This window comes from Numenius arquata, chromosome 4, assembly GCF_964106895.1.
Source record: "Numenius arquata chromosome 4, bNumArq3.hap1.1, whole genome shotgun sequence".
NCBI classification, from domain to species: domain Eukaryota; kingdom Metazoa; phylum Chordata; class Aves; order Charadriiformes; family Scolopacidae; genus Numenius; species Numenius arquata.
The window spans coordinates 5,965,408-5,987,637 of record NC_133579.1 but is presented as its reverse complement, the minus strand read 5'-3'; the positions used below and the strand labels follow the sequence as shown (position 1 = coordinate 5,987,637).

The 22,230-nt window shown below is 43.5% G+C and overlaps 1 protein-coding gene across 1 annotated transcript; it reads right to left on the bottom strand.

Annotated features, from left to right (window-relative positions):
• Window positions 1-1,804: 1,804 nt before the first annotated feature.
• On the bottom strand, window positions 1,805-18,126 carry VCPIP1 (valosin containing protein interacting protein 1). The gene is made up of 3 exons (XM_074146614.1): window positions 15,417-18,126; window positions 9,957-10,043; window positions 1,805-6,490 (listed from the first exon to the last, which is right to left on the bottom strand). Exons 1-3 carry the CDS (start codon window positions 18,124-18,126, stop codon window positions 5,619-5,621), a joined length of 3,669 nt encoding a protein of 1,222 aa, XP_074002715.1. The 3' UTR covers window positions 1,805-5,618.
• Between the last annotated feature and the right edge of the window lie 4,104 nt (window positions 18,127-22,230).

Here is a 22,230-nt window from a genome sequence, read left to right as displayed (position 1 = left end):
CAGGGTTTTGCGGATGGGCTGTATGACTTCTTTTTAGGCTCAAAAGTTACGCTCACAGCCAATTTTTGACACAAAGTGCCATGTGTAGCTGGTGGAAAAAGCACAGATATAATTTAAGTAGTTGTCAACATGTTCATCTTAGAATCATAGAATTGTCTGGGTTGGAAGGGACCTTCCAGATCATCGAGTCCAACCGTCAACCTAACACTGATAAAAGCCATCACTAAACCATGTCTCTAAGCACTGTGTCCACCCGTCTTTTAAATACCTCCAGGGATGGTGCCTCAACCACTTCCCTGGGCAGCCTGTTCCAATGGGCTGATAACCCTTTCCATGTAAAAATTGTTCCTAATATCCAATCTGAACCTCCCCTGGTGCAACTTGAGGCCATTTCCTCTTGTCCCATCACCTGTGACTTGGGAGAAGAGACCGACCCCCCCTGGCTACACCCTCCTTTCAGGGAGTTGTGGAGAGCGAGAAGGTCTCCCCTCAGCCTCCTTTTCTCCAGGCTGAACACCCCCAGCTCCCTCAGCCGCTCCTCACAAGACTTGTTCTCCAGACCCCTCACCAGCTCCGTTGCCCTTCCCTGGACATGCTCCAGCACCTCAATGTCTTTTTTGTGGTGAGGGGCCCAAAACTGGACACAGCACTCGAGGTGGGGCCTCACCAGTGCCCAGTACAGGGGGACCATCACTGCCCCAGTCCTGCTGGCCACACTGTTCCTGGTACAGGCCCCTGATACGCAGATCTTTGAGTACTGCCAAATTTCCAAAAGCCTAGTTCTTCCCAATTATACTATTCATACTTGCATATTACACGCATGCATTAAAATTTTGCTTTGACACACATTTTTGACCTATGGTTCAAACCACAGATTGCAAGAGATCTTAAATGTCATGTATGATTTGGTCAGCATTTTTCTATATCTTCTTCTGGGTGAAAAAAGATTCAGATCTCACATTTTGGTCTGAAATACCTAAAACCCTGTTTTAAAAATCTCAGATTCAAAAGTCCTATGTGTTTAATGAAATATTCAGGACAGGTATAAGGTAAAAAAAAACCCCAACGTTTTCCATAAAGAGTTTGTCTTCCAAAAAAGTTTGCAAGTATAATGCAATTTATATGTAGAACGCAGAAGTTCATATAATTACAACTCATGCACTTTGTAGTCAAATTGGTGTTAATTAAACAGGCTAACGTGTGAGAGGCTAGAGAAAAGTTGCACCTTATCAAACCAAAGCAGATGTTTTAACTTATAGTTTTAATATAGCAATCAAAGAAAATTCCAAATACTGTACAGTGAAGTGTAGTATAGTACACTATATACTGTTATAATACACTATTGTTACATTACAGATAAAAAAAATCAAATATAATTAGTACAGCAATCACAAATAAAACAAACCAAACTGTGCTGGGCAACAGCCAGTACTGTGAAGATGGTATAGTTTCTATGCTAATTTATTTTTAATTCAACATGTAAAGCACTTGCTGTTTAAAAAGATTTGTTTTCTAAATATGTACACTATTTTAATTCTTATTTATACATTTTAAATAGCATTCCCTCCTAAAAGTGCACTCTTTCATTTCTTGGCAATAATCCTCGTTAAACGGAAAATAATTCTGAAAATACCACTCTTGTTTCAACCTTTTATTGCTCAACCGCAGGCGTAAGGGCTCAGAGGGAATCCCGCATCCTAAAGATCTTAAGCAATTTCTTCCATTTAAGAAGCTAAACTTATATCCACAAGCAAAACAAAGAAGCCATTTACTGTCGTGGCTTTTTTTTTTTTTTTTTAACAGAAGGATCAACTTCCTATTATTATTACTTTACAAAAGCGTGAAGATTCTGCTATTTGAAAACGGGAGCCAAACAAACGTAGCGGTAACAGTGGCATCTTCTTTAAATCATTCATTTTTCAGACATTTCGGATCCGGCATATCGTTTCCCCAAGTGTAAGCACACTATGTATTTTATTACCTGGCACGTTGAGCGCACCGACTCTGCTAACCCTGCGACAGCCACAAGAGATTCCGCTCTTTTGAAAGACCGTAAATGAAGAGTTTTGGTCTTAAAATTGTGCCTCTTGTACAGGGCTGCTGTGACGCCGTGTCCCCGCGACGGTGCCAGAGCATTCTCTCGGAGGCAACATCCAGCTCACACTTTTCTATCTATCAGAAGACCAGAAAACTATAAGGGGGAATATTCACGAAACCAACAACATACACTGATGTTTTGTGACAACAAAGGGGAAGACATCCCAAATATATTTGTAGGGTTTCATTTGAAAAGCTGCTGTTTATTTTCCCCTCACCGAAACCCAAACAATTCGCAGAGAAACAGCGCCATCAAAAAAAGTCAGCCTTACTGAGCAGCCAGCCGCCTGAAGCCGTAAAAATCCTGCATTTGCCTGGAAAACTGATCTGTTCTCCTGAGGTTTCCCATATGCTCATCAGCAATCAAGTTCATTCTCTTTTTTTTTTTTTTCTCTCTCTCCTTTTTTTTTTTTTTTTTTTTTGTTTTTCCACTGGGCCTGTATTTTCAGTAATCCTCTTTGATTTTGGTTATACATGCTAAGCCATAGTGAATTTTAGGATTTTTTCATGTAATTTAAATAGTCTTTGTCGTGAGACACCGTGTAGGTGATTATCCCCTAGAAAAGAAAGTCCTCAAGGCAGGTACTCAAAAAGAACGTAGAGCCACAGCCTCTGTCCACAGGCAATTCAGGAGCAAGGAGCTGGGTGGGATTTGGGTTTTTTTTTTTGAAAGGGACACTCTTCACATCATTTGATAAGTCCTATTTGACCCATCTCCTCTTGCCCTTGTAGCCCGCCACCCTTTTCCTAACTCCAACAAGGAAATCCAACAAGCACGTGAGTGCTCCTAAGACAGGCAATTGAATGAAAAAATCTGTTCAAGCTTACACTTCAGTGTTCTTTATTTCACTTCTCCCGTACAGTTACACATCTCACCGGCACGTGGATGAAGTTTAGCTTCACTTGAGAGTATCCAAAGCCATCTTTCTCAAAAAGAACCCACTGATATTTAAACGCATGAGAAAGCTACGTGAAATAAGAACACTGCAAAGAAATACGCGCAATCCTGCTTTACACCAGAGGAATTCACATCAGTGGATCTTGTGATTTTGACACCATTTTATCATTCCTTTTTGAGAGCATTTTGTTTTCGGAACCGGAGAGTTCTAATCTACGTGACTTGAGTGGACCCGAGGTGACACTAAGGGCGAGTCAAACGGAGCTATGATCTGTATCTATTTCTACTGAGATAAGAAGGAAAACGTCAAACTACTGCTGAAGTGGGAAGTGTGTCAAAATTAAACCAAGCCTTCCTCTTTACACAGTAAAAGGCACACAAACGTCTGTAGTCTTATCAGAAAGGCATGAAAGAAATAAGCACCTTCCCTTGAAATAAGGATGATGTGCAACAAATATTTTGATTTCTTTCAAACTTAGAATTCTCTCATATACACTGCCTGTATTTTTTTCAGCCGAGGAAGACTTATTTTTCTAAAGAAAAAAAGTGAAAAATGCCTAAGTGATAGTTACCTTATCTAAAATGCAAGAGATCCAGGAGATTCCTCCCCCTCAGCCTCTCCTGACTTAAACCCCTTCCCAGGAAGGTGCCACCGCCGTCCTTTTCTGAACCTCGCACTGTGACAAAGCACGTTTTTCCGTACAGAAGCAGCCTTCAGCCCAGCTCGACTGGTTCACGGGAGACTGAGTGTTTTCAGAAGTCGTGGCAGGCTTCCAGCTGCTGCGTGTGCATCCTGTTTCTCACTGAATAAGCCCTGCCAGTTAATCAGTGCATCAGCAAGGTCAGTTCTGGTGAGCCAAATGACTTCATACATTCCAAGCTTCCCCATTGCTAACTTTACAGGTTACCAATTTGAGATCTTAACGTTTTTCCTTTATCTGTGAAAAGGTGATTCTTTTTTTTTTTTACCTGTGAGTAGTGTGCTAAATCATAAAATACTTATTCCCTCTACATAAAAAGTTAACCAACAGAGGCATTTTAATTTACTTTGACAAAACGGGGGCTATTCTTTAAGTTACTTGCTTCAGTTATTTTTTGCGTACAAAAATAAATCCTCCCTCATGGGACATTTTGCCATACTAACGCTTAGAACTGCTTAAGTGATTAGAAATGTAAAAAGTGAGGAGACTTTTCTGAACATATACAATACAAACAACATTTGCGAAACTGGTAAAAACCCACGTGTGCACAAAACACAGACTTCAATATTTAAATGCTCTTAATTCCTTTGAAGCTGCATTAACACCTTCCATCCATTCAACGTTATTTTACCATGAGAGGAAGCAACAGCAGTGCACTTAAATATGAAGATAGGAAGCAAAAGTGCAGTATCAGATACACATTCCATCCTTAGGGAGGGAGCACAACGGCTGCCTCTTAAGAAGGAGCACTGCGGGGCTGACCAACGCGCTCCGTAAGCGGATACCAGCTTCTGTTATCACTGAACGCAGGGAAAACCTGCATCACAAAACTCAAGCGAGCCTAATAGAGGTGGGCAAATGTGCTCCTTGTTTCCACGGAGTAAAAAGCGAGCTTCCAAAAGCTCAATTATCACTGAACGCTTTAGGATAATGTATGTTAGAGAGTCATTTCCTTCCAATAAATTGTTAATTTGCTCCGAAGAGGACGGCCGTTATTTAATTTTTGCCATTACTAACCAATGCTAGTGATCAAAGTCTTCTAAAAAGAAACGGATTTGCCATTGAACACTTGTTTCTTGCAATTGCCAACTTCTTCTCTCCTGCAGTTGTATTAAAAGTTGCACAACATCTGACCGGCTCAGTATTTGGGAGGAAATAAAAACATGCTAATCACTTACTAACAGAGCACCAAAATGGTTGTGTTGGCTCAGCCAGCCATGCATAACCACACCACAGTCACTTTATCTTCATCATACACTAAAGTAGCCTTTTTTTTTTTTCCTAACTTGCTTAAACTGACAATATGCAGAAATTAGAGAGTTTACTAAAGTTACACTTATTCCAAGATTTCTGACAAGCGTATACAGCTGTATGAATGAAAAAGTTTTTAAATCGGAGGAAGTGCCAGCAGAGTGGAATTAAAGTACTGTATAATGCTGCATTATCAAATTTAGCAGAAGTTTAGTTTCAGTTGCTTTTTGAAATCTATGTATAACTCATGTTTATAGTGTGTTTTTGAGTGGAATTAAGTACCCGGGACAGGATTAACTTTGTCATGTTTCTAGTTTTGCCTCTTCTAGCCTTTCCAATAACCTTTAACTAGCACGGTAAGAACCTTGCACGGGCTTAGATTTTAAGACTTTTAAGGAATTAAAAATTACAAAGAATTTTCAAGAACCCACATTTACAGCAGATATTCATCTCAGTGCATTTCCTAATAACTAATTTACAGGTAACAGAGCCAGCCTGGGCAGCAGTATGGTAATATTGAAAGCTATTGCCAATCACACGCTTATCATGCACTGAATAAGATGATATAATCTTTGACATACATACAAGATTTAATAACTAATCACTTTGTGTGGCCCAGCCAATAAACATTTGAACAGTAATTTCTTCTACCCTTATTAAATTTTAACCTATCAAGAGTGATCCATTGGCTCAGTTGTATTAGTGATTCCTGCATCTTGACTATCCATCTCCTCAAGCTCCTCAACAGAATTTCCCTTTTGTGCTTTAGACCTCGCAGGGAATGTTGTTCCCACAGAATTCACCACATTATCATCAGTTGATTCTGTATTCAAGTGTTCGGTACCACCCGGCGCAGAGAACGATTCGGGCAAACCAGCCTGAAAGCTCCCAGTTTTAGCAGTTGAACTCACTGCCTCTACTTTCCTCGGAGATGGATCAACTGACCCTGACTGCTCTGTATTCTGATCCCGCAAATGTCTATCCATCGAAGCCTGAATGGAAGAGACCATTTCCTGTAACTTTTTTCTCTGTGCCTCAATCAAAGTGGGGTCGAGCTGCCTGCTGTCTCTCATCGTCACGACTCCCGGCGCAATTCGGATCAGCTCGCTGTTACTGGAGGCAGCTGTGAATACGGAAGGCTCAATTTTAGCAGAAGGACTGAAGTCCGTTTCTGTGCTATGCTTTCTTAAAAGTGGCGTTTCCCTGGCTCTTTGATCGTGCTGTTGGCTACTGGATGCAGTTCCTAGGGAATGGCCCTTTCCTTGAAACGCAGTTATGTTATGCAGCTGTTCAGATTTCTTTTTCACTACTCCACCGCTACCCAGCTTCAGCATTCCGTGCGACGGACTCGCTTCTCTGCTTCTTGAAGTAGCTTCTGCTCGCACTTGACTCAAGGCCTCTTTAACCAGCTCTTCGACGTCGGGACCAATGGGGAAGTGCCCAGCGGCATCCACACACAGCTCTAATCTGTCTTCTGCCGCATTGTACACAAAGTTTTTACCAGGCAGATGTGGGAAAGTACAGTGCTTGCCATCAGCCAAACCTAGGAAGATAGAAGACGTTATTCAAAGTGCTAACATATTTTAAGGCATGCTCTGAATACACAGTAATTATTGTATTTAAACTTACTGCATCAAGTGTGTAAAAACAAACATGCTGAAACTTACTACTGAATAAGTCTTATGAGGAGCGGCTGAGGGAGATGGGGATGTTCAGCCTGGAGAAAAGGAGGCTGAGGGGAGACCTTCTCGCTCTCTACAACCCCCTGAAAGGAGGGTGTAGCCAGGGGGGGTCAGTCTCCCAAGTCACAGGCAACAGGACAAGAGGAAATGGCCTCAAGTTGCGCCAGGGGAGGTTCAGATTGGATATTAGGAACAATTTTTACATGGAAAGCGTTATTAAGCATTGGAACAGGCTGCCCAGGGAAGTGGTTGAGGCACCATCCCTGGAGGTATTTAAAAGACGGGTTGACATAGTGCTTAGTGACATGGTTTAGTGATGGTTTTTATCAGAGTTAGTTGACGGTTGGACTAGATGATCTGGAAGGTCCCTTCCAGCCTAGACAATTCTATGATTCTGTTGTGGGAGAAAAACAATTTAGGCTTGTATGCCATATGATAGAATCACCATAGAAGGCAGCAGCATCTTAGGGTTATAATGGGATTGTTAATGAAGAGACAGGACTGTAGTATCACTAGACAGAATTATCTTGCTGGGACTCACAGTTCTAACAGAAGTTAAAGAAATAGTCTCTGCTTGCAGTAACACGAAGTAAGCCAAACCCCATCACTACCACCATCTGCCCCAAAACCACCCAAAAAAAACCCCAAACAAAACCCCAGAAAACTGCCACAGAGCACATTTCAAATCACTGCCCATCTGGAGAAGTACTATTTAAGACCACTTCCGTACTAGTTAGAGCTGCAGTAGCATTTCAGGGTGTACTACAACTGCTGCTGAGCCTGAGGAATTTCAAATTTGCTATTTCTCCTCCAAGAGGAAGTGTTACTCAATAAACAAAAGTGTTTTGAGCTTACTTTGTTTGGTAGTCCTGGAGATCATAACCATTAACCTTTACCAAACAAAATATGTGGCATAATATTTTTGATCTGCTGTTTCATTGTCCCACTTACAATTTGACTGATCTGCTAAAATTGAGAGTTCAGTAGACAACTTTAAGTTCTGAAGCTGCCCTGTGTCAAAAATGGGCAACATCCAGTTTTCCAGTTTATCATCGTAAAATACGAAATAACTCTTTCATCTCTATCCCATACAGGTGGTGGTAAAAGATGGCTTTCTGTGAGTAAAAAGCTATCTCCAGATGAAAACTGCGCTGCAACAACTCTCTTCAGTTCTATCAGCTAAGGAAGGAGAGCTACAATTTAAAAAAAAAAAAAAAAACACAAAAAAAAACTTTTTAAGAAGTGCCAGGAATAGGGACATTAATGGGATTTTCCCCCATATTCTCTTACGATTCTTGAAGAAAACCACCAGAAATAATGCTGAAGGGAAGAAACACGACAAGCAAATCCTATTTTTGTGTTATCAAATAACTTGTCAAAACAAGTAGTCTGGGCATCAACGAAAAAGGTCACTCATAATTTGAAACGTTATAAAGCTGTTTTTATACTGATGAACAAACTGACCAATCTCACTTCTTCTCCACAGCTTCTGATTCACACACTTTTACAGTTGCAGAGAATCTACAGATGAGATTTTATTTTGAGAACTTCAGTCACTTGGCTCCTTTCTTTACATATCCATGGGAACCAATAACCAAACAGCCAGAACAGAACTCACACAGTTTAACCCCAAACATCTCTCCATCTAACTTAGCCTGAAGAACAGATTTTAACTACACAATTTACCAGCTCAGCCTTCATTTGCCAAAGAGAGAGCTGTAATAGCTTCTGTGATAGATCAAAACTGTCTCTGAAATTGCAATCCTGAAATCTCAAAATAAGATCTTAAACAAGATCTACTAAACCAAATTTCAATTGACTAACAGTACCTACACTTGATAGGAAGCTTTGTTCCATATGTCCAGAATAATAGTTGCATTATTACATTAACTAAAACATTACAAATGGCTAAGGAGCTTCTTTGAGTGGAAAAAAATAGATTGTTGCACACTAATTGCTTAATGTGTAAATTTAGTAGTTCATAAAATATTAGAGCTATACAAATATGTTCATGCTGAAATAGTAATTCTACCTACCGAGGTAGTGGAATAACTGCACACACAGATGCAGCAACGTTCAAATACAGAATACAATCTCCCACAGCCTTAGTTCTTATATTGTAGTTGGCTAAAATGACTTTTAAGTCAGGCATTTTCTGTGAGTTAATGACCACCTGGGTTAAAATCCCTTGGATTCATTTCAGGCTCTCAACTCTGGCTAGTCATTAATTGGTCCAAAACGTCCCTTCCACCAGGCACCATTTGAGCTAATTCACTTGCTCAATAGCAATTCACTTGCAAGAATACACCAATCTGTATTGTACAAGCACAGCAAAAGAAAGAAAACTAAAAGGAAACATATCTGCTATAAGACACTTGGATGCTAATTGTTTGACCCAGGCGAGAGGTAGTGGGCATTGAGTATAGCACGCATTTTAATTACTGCAAACAGAACAGAAATTACATGGTAAAGTACCCGTTTCCAGAAATAATCAAGATTAAGTTAAGGTTAATAAAACTGCCTAAGGAAAAAAAAAAAAAAAAAAAAATCAAAGAGTAAGAAAGCAGCAAAGGAATCGTTATTATAGATTAAACCACAAGAGCTAAAATATGAATGCAAAAATTTCAATAAGAGAATAATTTTTAAATGGGAGAAAATAACTGCATAGTACTTTCTTCTCTAAAGAAACAGATGTTATTCTTTGCAGGTAGTATCTGTAAAGCCATCTTAAAATCAAATATACTGCAACTACTTGCTTGGTTATTCTGCGTGTACTCCAAGATGCAACATTTACCAACACAAGAAGGGGATGGATAAGCTTTGCTTTTATACAATCTTAGGTAAACAAAAGCCCAATTTAACCAAACATTTAAATTTAAAACATGCACTACCCCTGTATAAAATATCTACTAAGAAGCACGCTAGAAAAATGAACTGCTTATCTAGAAAGTCTTTTAAAGTATAACAGGAACAGGTCCCATGATCTCTTTGTTTGATCTTTCCGGGGAAAAAAAAAAAAATTAAAATATCAGTTCACTTATTGAAGTTGTTAGTACAATTCAGGAAGTTTAAATGGAGACATATGGTTGTAGAGAAAGTTTCAGAAAAGGAGATAATTAAGTTGAATGAACTAGTCTGATTCCCTAGTCAGGCTCTCTGAGGGAGCATGAAGAGTTTTACAATATTATGAAAATGAGAATGTATCACGGTAATCAAATAAAAATATATTTGTGCTTACAAGTGGCTCTACATACCAATTTACAATTTTAAAGACTTGAAAACAGAGGAAGGAAGGGATAAAAAAAAAAAAAAACACACAAAAAATACCTGTGGTTTTCTTCATTATGCTGTAGAATACTCCACCCTGCTGAAACAACTGAGGAAGCCCCTTTGCGTAAGACCAAACATCTTCTCCTGTAAATATCAAACAGAATCATTAAACAATCATATTTTAACATTACAGACAATGGCTGAAAATGTAGCTCCTTGAATTAAAAGCTAAATCCCCACTCTCTTCCACGCAATTAAGAATTTGAATTTTTAATGTAAATTTACAGAACAGGAGCCCAACACATTGAGAAACTTTCAGGAAAACATACCACCCTCTGCAGTCAAATATCCTACATGTTCTAGTACAAAGGTTCCCAAATTTGATTTGATCCAAGCAGCAGCTCCTTGGTTCTTTGCCAGGCCCTAGACACAAGTCTCCCTTCCCCTCCTACCCATCCTTTCAACTAGTTAAAATCTAGGAATGACTAACACGCTTCCAGAATTCAACCATATACCCTTGCACGTTAAAACCTCAATTCTATATCCTTACACCTTCTAAAAAAAAAATAAAATCAGATCTCGTTTTGACAGCTGCCATAGAGCAGACTTTATGCTGTAGCTGAGACCCAAACCTCCACGCAGGCAGCTGCGTAGAAGCTGTGCCTGTACCTTGCTTTTCTGGAGAGTTACAAACAAAATACCAGCTGTGAGGCCCCAGCCGTCCTGGGCAACTGGCATTTTTCAAAGATGCCAAAAATGGCATTGAAATGTGACAACTTTAAATGCCGCCGAGAGGGAAAAATAACCTAAACTATGCAAGGAAAGGAATATAAAGAACAGAAAAACTGGGTTACAATGAGAGAATCAGCAGGTGGTGTTAGGCCACTGATAATCAGTTGCATTTTTACCTCTTCCCCTCTCATTTTGCTAATCACTCACCAGCTTCGGAGAAGCGAGGTGTGATGTAGCTGTCAAAGTAGCCCAAACAAAAAGTACCGATAAATTACATTCTCCTGATGCAGGAACACAACAACTGTTGTAGTTGTTCAGAATCAGAATATTCAGAAAAAAAAACTGCTTTTCCCATTTTATAACAAACATTCAGAGAACATACCGAGATACTTTAAATAGAAATTATACCCTTCTTTAGGCATCAAAATCTCAATAACCACATCTCTCAATTTTCTAGTAAAATTGGAGAATGTAAATCATCAACTGAAGTTAACTGGATGTGCTTACTGCTTGGAGCAGAGATAGTTGCAGTGTGTGCATCTTCATCGCGTTTTGCCTTTAAAGACATTTTAAAGACACAAGACCTACATAGTCTGATTCATTTTAAATGCATTCCCTTTAACCATATATGCTCTGGTTCACGGCGTTCGTTTGCACATCAAGCTCGTAGATTTGGCCTTCACTTCCTAGCAAGAACATCCAAGTAAAACCAACTAGTCGTCTTTCTTATTTTCCATGATCTCCTGAAGGAGGAGGTCTTGTTTGACTTTATCCTGATAATTTGTCTCTACTGACTTGCTAATAAATTTGAAGCTCCGTTCCAGCTCTCACTGATGCACTAAAAAAAAATTTAAAAAAATAAAATAATCTAAAAGGAGCATTCTCTTTTCCTCCCCACTATTGCCACCACTTTCCTCTCTTCTCTAAACCACTGCATGGCAGGAGGACAATTGCTGCTGCTAACACTCTCTCGAACTGCTGAAAATGAGAGAAAGGTTGTTCATTGCTACCCTATTCTCATTTAGATTTTGAAATACGCGTCCCTGTACACAATGGCTCCAGAGCATCACCGCCGTGGCTCTTCATTTTCCTCCAAGACACAGCCAGCTGAAGTCTTCCTAGTGGTTTAAATGCTGCCCACAGGAATCAAAATAACCACTGCACTGATAAGTAACAGAATACAGTCGTCAGTCTAACGAAGCCTGGGGAGGCCACAGCCCGCAGACACACACAGTCCATCCTAAGGACTCCTTTACTGCTTTATCTAGCAATCATTCTTGACAGGCTCCCTTCCCTTCCACAAGAAAACCACCGGGCTTTGCGAAGAAGCCCGATTTTACACCTTCTCCAAGGAAAGATTTCCTACTCGCTCCGGGCATGATTTTTCAAGCCTTGCAGCAGAGAAGCATCCTTGTTTAGATAGCCTTTTATGCAACACTAACAAGGACTACATGCAGAAAAGTATGGAGAGCAGGGCTCACCAAACAAAAGCATCAGCCACTGAAAGAAATACAAACTAACTGTGCTGTTTTGATAAAGAGATCTCAGATTGGAACAGCAAAAAAAACCCCAATTACAACTGGACTTTCCCAGATCAGAGGAAGTAGTGTGTGTGATTCAACTGAACCACCTTTGGGGTTTGCACATTTTTGTTGCTAGTTGGGTTTTACTGTTTGTTTGGGGTTTGTTTACCATGGGAGTAAGATGTCTCTAGGTCACAAGTTAATTTGGGTGATCATTTAGCTAGACTAAAGACACCCTCAAGATGCTACATGATGATGTTCCCCGATGATTCCCACTCCAGCACATGCTCCCTCAGCCCCACAACACCAAGGTATGACAACAAACGAAGAGCATCCTGCCCACAAGCATGTCTCATACACTGCTGAAAAACAGCAGGTTCAGAATAACCTATGCTAGTGGAAGCCCAAGACCATCAGTGGGTGGTGAGACACTGGAACAGGTTGCCCAGAAAAGCTGTGGCTGCCCCATCCCTGGAGGGGTTCAAGACCAGGCTGGATGGGGCTTTGAGCAACCTGGTCTGGTGGGAGGTGTCCCTGCCCATGGCAGGGGGGTTGGAACTAGATGATCTTTAAGGTCCCTTCCAACCCAAACCATTCTATGATTCTATGATTCAGACAGCAGAGAGGACACAAAGCAAATCAAAAGCTCAGTTAACAAACACAGGTTACAGGGAACTCCAGCTGGCTTAAAAACAAGCTGTTTAAATCCAAGCAAATCCTGGTATCAATTTATACGTTTAATTTAAACCTGGCTATTTTGATTTCTTGTGCACTGACAAATTCATCAATGCAAAGCAAACCCATCAAACCAGATTCATACTTGCCTGGCGCGTATCCAGAGTGCTTCTGCATGGGTGTATATAAAATCAGTTTTAAAATACAATGTTTTAACTACGTTAATGTAAAATTAAAATTCCTTTAGTAATTTCCTTATAGAAATCTCTATCTTGAGCTAAACAAAAATAGGACAGAAAACATATTATGCATGATTTTTTGTAAAGCTAAGTAGTCCAGAAATTACAGCATCTTATTTCCCAAGGCTTATTTTTAAGTTATATACATAAAAATTAAAGAACATGGTCTAAATTTTTAATAAGTTAACTAGCTGAGACCAGAGAAGAATAATTCCAGTAACTGAAATATGAAAGAAGCATCAAATCAGCCTACAGGAGACCCTGTATGAAAGAAAAGCTTTTAAACATGCTGAATGAATAATTATAGATGTTTGAAGACACACTATGGGCATTGGGGGATGGGGGGGGGGGAAGGCAAAGCATGTCTGGCCCAAGGAGCTATTCCAATAGCAATTCCTCTCCACACATTCTAACCTGACCACATTAGGTGACTGCTTTTAGCAGAACAAAGTTACAGCAAGGCCATGTAGGAAAAACTGACTCTCAGAACTTTGCAGCATTAGTTTTCAGCCCTACAGAAACATAACTGAGAAACACTTGAGGCCTCTTGTCCCGGAAAGGCTGAACACACCACCTTCAGGAACTGCCACCCCAACACTCTGAAGAAAGTGCAAGGACTTCAAAAGCTTTTTAAGAGTTTGTTTCCCCATTGAAAAAAAAAAAAAAAAATTCACAATTGTAAGTAGTCAACTGTCTAGATTTGTTTCCACAAGTATCTTTAAAGGAAAATGAAGTCCTGATGAGTAAAGTGATTATATAAAAATAGCATCTTATTCAGTAGCTGCAAAAGCTGTTCTAACTGGCTGGTTTATCATTTGCTGACGCTTTTACTTCTATTAGTAATACAAAATGGATGCAGTCCGAGAAGGGTGAGATAAATTCTATTCTCACCTGTGCTTTGAAAGCAGAGTCTAACAGCAATAAGAGTCCAAGACAAAAATTGACTCTTGGATACAAGATCAGCTCACAGTTTATAGATAAATACTTGTTTAAAAAAAAAAAAAAAAAAAAAAGAGACACCTTAATGCTGAAGTCACTGAGATACAAAAAAAACTCTGAGGTGCTTTAAAAGTAAGCCAATAACTACATTTTCAGGAATATCTCCTGAAAACAGGAAAGAACTCTTTTAAGCTTCATTTCAAAATTAAGACAGCTTTTAAAGCTAACCTTTTCCTGCACTTTGGAACTGTGGTGTAAATGTCAGCGTGGCGGGATGGGTAGTGATTCAGCACCCTATCTTGCGAGAGACACGGGAGTAAACAATTAGGCTTGGAAAAGAATCAAAGTTCTGCTTGATGAACTTCTGACACACCACTCTGTGATTATGTAATGGTTTCGTTTCTAAACCATCACATGCTTTAGCCACACCAAATCCCTCCAGCAAAAGAGAAGGCTCCCACAAAAAAAAAAACCCAAACCCTATAAACATTACTATTCAACTGGTTCATAGAGCTAAATGTAGGATAATTACTATTCTACTTCCTGCCAGCAAGCAGCAAGAACTGTGAAACCCAATGAGGAAAGCACACAAACAAAGGTCCAAGTCTCCCAAGTCCAAATATGAAAATAAAAACCACAGGCACCTGATAAAAGGCCTTTCGCCTCGGATTATTAAGAGTTAGTCAGATTTATATGACCGATGATTTATAAGAATAGCTTTGCAACCCTATGTCCACCTTTGGGATTCAAGTCTGTTTTTAGCTTCTGTTCCTCCTCTTCTGACATTCCTCCTCTAGTTCCTCCTCTGCTGACATTCTGAAATAATACTTTTCACAGCTCTTTAGAATGACCAGATCTTTGCTTAAAATTAGCAGATTAGCTAAGGGATACAACGTTGTGTTGATTTGCTTAAACCAACACAACCCCCTGTAGGGAGAAATGCCAGGACCCTATCCTACTACAAAGGTGACAATTTGGTCCTCAAGCTTTCAACGAGCAGACACTCAGCGTCCCCTTCTCACCTCTGCTCTGCATTTATTTCCCCAAAACCCGAGGGAGGCGTAGGAAAAAAGAGAGCATGTAGCTCACACACATACACATCAGATGTGTGCCTAAGGAGAGACAGGAAAAACAGAGACAGACAGACGAGGAAATGCAACAACTTCTAAACTGCAATTTTTAAAAGAGGATCTTATCACAAAGAAAAAACAAGTATTTCGTGTATACATTTTTAAAAGTCACAACACTCAACGTACTATGACAGCATGTTAAATGTTCTTCTAATAGAGGAATAAAGGAACTAACTTTCTCCATGGTTACAGAAAAAACATGTATGTAACTACAGTTTGTAAAATGTTATCTTCTACTTAAAAATGCAATTTAAAAGTATAACTTGAAGTCAGCCTTACCCATTAACGTTGCTAGAAGACACAGAGAATACATCTCCTTATCCACTTGCTCCTGCAGCTCCTTCGATGAGATTTTACTCGTCACAGCAACATCTTCGTGCTTCCCGGCCCGGGCAGAGTGTGCTGAGGCAGACTGCCTGCCTTCCTCCTTACCTTTCAGGATTTCTATAGCAATCCTGTCACCGTGCTGCAAAGGAACAGGCTCGTTTTCCATCCCTTCTTTGGGAGGCAGAAGCTCTTTAGGAGGAAAGCCATAGCGAATACATTGCAAATATGGAGGAATATTAAATTCTCTCGCTATGCTCTCCTGTAGTTCTAAGAAGGTGGTAGTGCACTTCAAGGTAAGCATCGACTGCCTCCCGTCATTTGTGGTTATCCGGATTTTCTTTTCTTTTGTAGATGTTGGAGAATACGGGGTTTTTGTCGGTGTAGCAGGTGCAGATGATGGCCCCTCACGAACAGCCCCAGGAGAAGCAGTCCTAGGTTGCCCTTTATGCTCTTGTTTCAATTTTTCACTTTTCCTCTTTTGCATTACGGAAGCCTGGTCTGTGATGTTCTGCTGAATAGTTCTTTCGGCTTTGCTCATATTCAACTCCTCCTTGTGCAAAGTTTTCGTCTTCTGTCCAGTCAAAATAATTTTGGTTGGAAGTTGCGACTCCAACTCTTGTCCTTGCTGTACATCCTCAGCTCTTTGGGCGTGAGCACCATCGATATTTACAGGGGTATAATCATCGGGGTTCTTTTTGGCAGTTTGGTGCAATATTGTGTTGACAACTTTCTGAACGAGAATCTCGCTACCAAATTCACCAGGGAAGTGCTTGGTAACCAGTTTCATGGCGACGTCATACACATTGCTGTTCAGAGATGTGTCGCTTTCATACTGGAACCAGTAGACTGTCTCTCTCACCACTCTTCCACCCCACTCTAGAGTGATAGGAAAAGCTTCAGGGAGATTATCATATTCTTTACCTTCCCAGTAGTGCTTGAATCCACAGCCACATTTCCCACCTGTGGACCTGGTATTAGTTCTGTCTCCATCCAAATATGAAACAGACCCATCTTCTCTGACACGACGCACTAAGTTACTGTGACACCAGTTACAAGCAGTCAAACTACTCAGGTTATAGTCTGGTACCAGCACATCCTTCGCCGGGTTGTAAGAACACACCAAACTGTTCAGGGGGAAACTGTAATTTTTGTCAGGCCTTAGCTGGCCATGGGTACTTTTTGCCAGGTTATAGAGTTTCCCCCCAGGAGCCAGCCACTCTGGAGGAACGTGATGCTCAGAAAGGGCCCCGCAGATGAGGCACCTGTGAAGGCGGTTGTCCATCACTGCTTTTTTGGCAGCTGCAGTGACTTCTTCAGGCTGGACTCCTATTACACCAGTCCTTCTGTAGAAATACTGATGTACATCAGCTACAAGACTGGGATGGATACCATGTTTACTCATGAAAACCTCCTCCATGGCAGCAACGAGCCTCATCAAGTACTTGTCTTGCAAACTTCTGTCTCCTCCAATAACACAACCACCATCCTCCTCTAACTTGATGTACTTTTTGATGAGGTCTTGAGGAACTCCCCAGGCTTTAGGAAGTAGCTTCCTAGGCAGTTTAGGTAAAGCAGCACCTTTTATTCCAACTAGAGGAATATAATGGTTACGTCCTGAGCTACTCCACGCAATGCAGATTGGCTTGTTCAACATGCCATCTTTTCCCATGCATTTTTCTAGGGGTACCAGACCGGGGAGGAACGTCGCTGAATAGTCTCCAGAGCTTCGCATTCCACTTAATGAGTCTAACAGGATGATAGGCCGGTGAAGCACGTTGGCCAGACCGAAGATGTGAATATTCCTAAGGCCCATTGGCACACCTTCTGGAGGAACAAACAAAGGGTCACATTCATTGATAATGTCCTCCCACTCTGCTGCATCAATAAAGTCGTGGAAAAGGGCCTTGTAGTGACTCAGATTCTCCTCAAAATGCTTCTTTAGATTCTCTCGCAGAGCATGCCAGAACAGTTCCCTGCCAACAAGCGCCCGCGAGACTGCATGGACAAGGCAGTGGCCATCTCCATCCACATGGACGGGAATGAGGCACTCCTGACTGTTGTTGGCCTTCTTGATGTCTTCCAAGGTGTCGTGCAGGTAGATGAGGCTGCCAGAGCGGTCCTTTCCGTAACCGATGGTTTCGACGTGCTCCGGCTCGATGAGGAAGGCACGGTCACCCAAGAGGGAGCAGTCAAAGATGTCTCCCTGGTTCATCTCCGTGAGGAGCTTGGCTTTGCCAGTCTGCTTATCCATACCGTAGCGGGCCAGGATGGGGGCCAGGAGCTTGCAGTGGTAGTTGGAGAGGCCCATGACTTTGACGAGCTCGGTGTTCCTGCGGGGGGGCCCGGCCCCGCTGACGCCCAGCAGCGCGTTCCGCAGCAGGTTGTGCAGCACCAGGTCGGGGTCGGTCACCTCCTCCACGGCCAGCAGCTGCCGCTGCTCGTGGCGCTGCCCGCAGTCCGTGCACTCGATGCTGCCGCTGCTCTGCGGCCCGTGGGCCGGGAAGAAGAGCCGTGCCTGGCATTTGGGGTCGGGGCAGGTGCCGGAGAAGATGCGCCGGTCCCGCTTCTTGGCGGCGGCCGGTGGCGGCGGCTGCGGCTGCTGCTGAGGCGACGGTGGCGGCGGCGGCGGCGGCGGCTGTTGCTGCTGCTGCGGCTGAGACATCGCTCCGCTCGGCCCGGGCTTCACCCCCACCCCGCGCTCCTCCGCCCTCACAGGCTCATCCCCTGCGCCCCGGCCGAACGCCGCCGCCGCCGCCGCCTGACAGATGCCGCCGCCGGCCCCCAACCGCCCATCCACCCGGCGCCCTCCTGCCGCCGCCGCCGGGGCCGCTCCTCGCCCCCACCTCCGCCTGCTCCCCCTCCCTCCCCGCCCCGGCCAACGCGGAAGCCGCCGGCGCCGCCGCTTACAGCCTCTCCGCTGCCTCAGCCGTTGCCCTCAACGCAACGGCCTCTCGCACTTCCCCCCTGAGGGCGCAGGCGCGGCGCCGCGGGGGCAGTCGGGAGTTGTAGTCGCCGCCGCCCGCCACGGCCCGGCCTGGGGAAGGGAGCGGCGGAGGGCGGGGAGACTACAGAGACCGTGATGCCGGGCGGGAGAGGGGAGGGCGGGGGCGGGTCGAGCCGGGCCGGCCCCGCGGGGCTCGGGGGAAGTGTAGTTTTCTGCCGGGTGGGCCGCGGAAGGCGGGGGGGAGCCGGGAGGGACGCGCCGAGGGCGCTTTGCCAGAGCCTGTTGCGCTTCCTCTTCCAGGGCGCGGGGAGAGGGCCGGCTGCTGTGTTTAAGGCGACACCCCTGTGTATATATTCCTCTTAGGTCCCCCCCCGCCGCGGCACGAACAGTGGAGCAAGGCTCCCCCCCCGTGTCACCTCAGGGCAGGCAGCCGGGGAAGGCGGCCGCTTACGCTGCCTGAAGCCGAGGGGGCTCGGTGGGGGGCCTTGGTCCCCGTCCCCTCATGGCGCTGCCTCGGCGAGACCCAACAGGTTGCAGCCGCCGAGGGGCTGACAGGAAGGGGCACGGCGGCCATACAGGGCCCAGCATGGCAGCCGGGCCTCAGCCTTCACCTCACCGCTCAGGGAGGGCCCGAGTGCCCGGGGGTGAGCCCTGGGGCCTTCCTGGACACGGAGGCTTTCCAACAACAGCAGCAGCATCCTCCCAGGCCACGATCGCCTGCCTACATGGGCACGCAAGCTCTGGCCCCCGTCAAGCCACCACAGCCATGGCCGACGCAGGGCTGTGCCTGCCCTTTGAACTCCCCAGGCTTTCTGGAGCTCGTTACTGCCTCGGTGGGGTTTCGCTTCCCGAGCAGCTACGCCAGGCTGCTTCTCCGGGAGGTGAGCTATCAAAACAGAGGTGTTCCCCAGCTGCCGGCTGCTGATAGTGCCGGAACAAGACACAAGAGGAGACGCGAGAGCAAGTTGTTAACACAAGTGATCCTTCCTGCTGGTGCTACATAAGGAGATAATGAGGGAACGGAGCTGGCGCTTCATGTTATCTCCAGTGGCCGTCTGAAAGGATACTTCACAAAAATGAAAGGGAATAATGGTCACAACTTCCGAGCCGATTACGGCAGGCTGGCAGCGTGTTCGTGCAGAGAGCTCAAGGAGGGTTACTGTCAGCACACGGGGTTTTTTAAGGTCTCTGGAAGCCATTCCAGACCAGAGATTTATCCTTTAGTAGAGGAAAACAAAAGCTGAACTACTGAAGGACAAGGTAGCACCTCACTGGGTATTGCTGAGTGACCCAGAGTGACCCAGCCCAACAAATACCAGGGCAAAAACGACTCCTTTCTCCCTCCTCCTCCCTTCCTCCACCAAACAAACACCTGGCCTTTACATCCCGAGGCCTTACCTATTTTATAGTCACCCAAGCAATTTAAAATTAGAATAAAAATCACAGAGAACGTACTGTGCTTGTCCTTCCCCATACAAAGAGCACGTTTCGTTTTCGTTAATCCACGAGAAGTAATTCACGCAGCTGGCATTTAAATTATAAAGATTCAGATGATTAATACATACTGAAAAAAAAAAACAAACCCAAACCAAAACTGTTTGTGTGCTTTATCACAGGCTTAAGGGAAAAAATGGCTCCAGGCCTGGCCCTGTGACAGAGTGAGCACTGCCACCTTCCAGTGACGGCAGTGGAGCTGTGCATGCTCATTCCCTCTGGCTTACAGGAATGTGTCAAGCATAGAAATATATGGGTGTGTGTGTAAATGTGTGCGTTCCACAGCACAATCTTTAATCTTTCAAAGCCTGGGACAGGCTTGAAGAGGAAAAGGTGAAAATTATGAGACGGATTTTCATTCTTGCCTCCTACTAATTCTTTTTTATGCATCTGACGGTCAGGTAGCAGCATCAGCAGCTCCGTAACCCTGCCAGTGCGCCTTGTACTTGGGGATAAATCAGCAGTCTGTGCCCGTTCATCCCTTAGCCTTCCCTTCGTAAGTAGCAGGAACGCAGTAAAAATGCAAAATAGGGGAGCCTCTGTCCTCTGTGAAACTGTGTGGCCGCTGCTAAGAACGGGCACCACTCAGGGCACGGGATGGTGACAATCCTGTGCTAACCCGTTTTGAAGGAACGTCAAAGAAATTTTCTGTAGCACCCATGTCTTCACATATGGGAAATAAACACTTCTGTCATTGCTTAGTAGTACTTCGTAGTAAATGCTAGGTAGCGCCCTGGTGAAATAATTAACTTTTACTGTCAAAGCCAATGGAAATTTCAAGGTTTTTTTTACTTCTCTAGCCAGATATTTTTATGAAAGCACTTGATAAACTATGAATGTAAAGTCAAACGCATTTCTCCTTCCTACTCTCTACATTAATTTCACTGATAAATGATATTCAATAGAGGACTCTACCTTTTGTGGGGACTTGACCCTAATTAACATGAATTTTTTCGACGAATGACATTTGTAAGTATTCCAGCTATATGCAGACTTACCATTGTGATTGATTGCCCAAGCAATTTCTGCAACAATAAACTTTCATTACGGAATCTTTGATAAAAATCATACTTCTCTGGCAAGCTAATAATTAATGCAAATTAAATGCATATTTATTTACAAGCTTTAAACACCGTATCTGGCAAACGGGATGAGGAAGTTGTGTGTTATATCACTGAATACAGGTCATACAAGTAACTAACTAAACCTTTAAGCAGCCTTAAAGGAAAATTCAGGAAAAAGAGATTGTCTGCCTGGTTAGTGGACACCCTGCAGAAGTCTAGCAGTGAGTCCCACCAGAGAGCACAGCAATAACCATTCTATTTTCACAGGCAGCGCGAAGAGCAACATCGCAGTGGGATTACACTCAAATCTACCACGTCCTTGAAGGTTGCACTGATTGCAAAGTTAAATCTATTTATAATGGGTCAAAAGAGTGGTTAATTGTCAGCGACGGGGTGTACCTGAACCCGTGCTGCTTGGTTGATGAGAACTGAGCACTGCCAGGCAAAATACCAGGCATTCATTTCAGGCCCAGGATGCAAGATCGAAAATGTTTAAGTTTGATCTTCACCCAGCGCTATTCCCTCCCTTCTTTGTCATTCACCCTCAGGAAATGGGTCATTCCCGGGCGAAAGCAATTATTTCTCAGAGGGACTTGTTCCTTTGGACAAGCAGTGACAAAAGTTTCCAGCTAAACAGAAACAAGAGGCTCGTGCAGCGTGCCGAAGACCAGACAGCAATAAAAATAGAAGATGCTCTGTTTTGTCAAGAAGTGAAAGTTATTATCAGCCTTCAGCTACAACTCAGCGCGCTCTCCATGCCACGCATTATGGAGAAAGGATAGCTAAAATCTGGTGTTACCTTCATGAAATCCCTGGCAGAGCTGATCCTGCCCAGCACCCAAGATGAGCAGTTTTGCCTGGCCTGGCCCTAAAAGCGCTCTACCCTTCAGCCTTACACTGGAGGAAGAGGAGAGAGAAAACACAAGTGTGAGCTAGAGGGAAGATGGCAATATCATCACAACCCACAATGCATGCAACTTTTTTCTATTTAGATATGACCCCCTCGTGTCTAAAAAGCATGGGTAGGCCCCAGTTGGGTCGTATTTACGATATTGTAAGATCTATTAGTAGTACCAGCTGTCTACAAGGAAGCAACAACAGTATGTGCTTCACCGCATGGAGCAGCTTCGAGTTCCTCTCTTTTTTCAGTGGTGCCCAGGGACAGGACAAGAGGAAACGGGCACAAACTTGAACATAAGAAGTTCCATCTAAACATGAGGAGGAACTTCTTTCCTGTGAGGGTGTCAGAGCCCTGGAAGAGGCT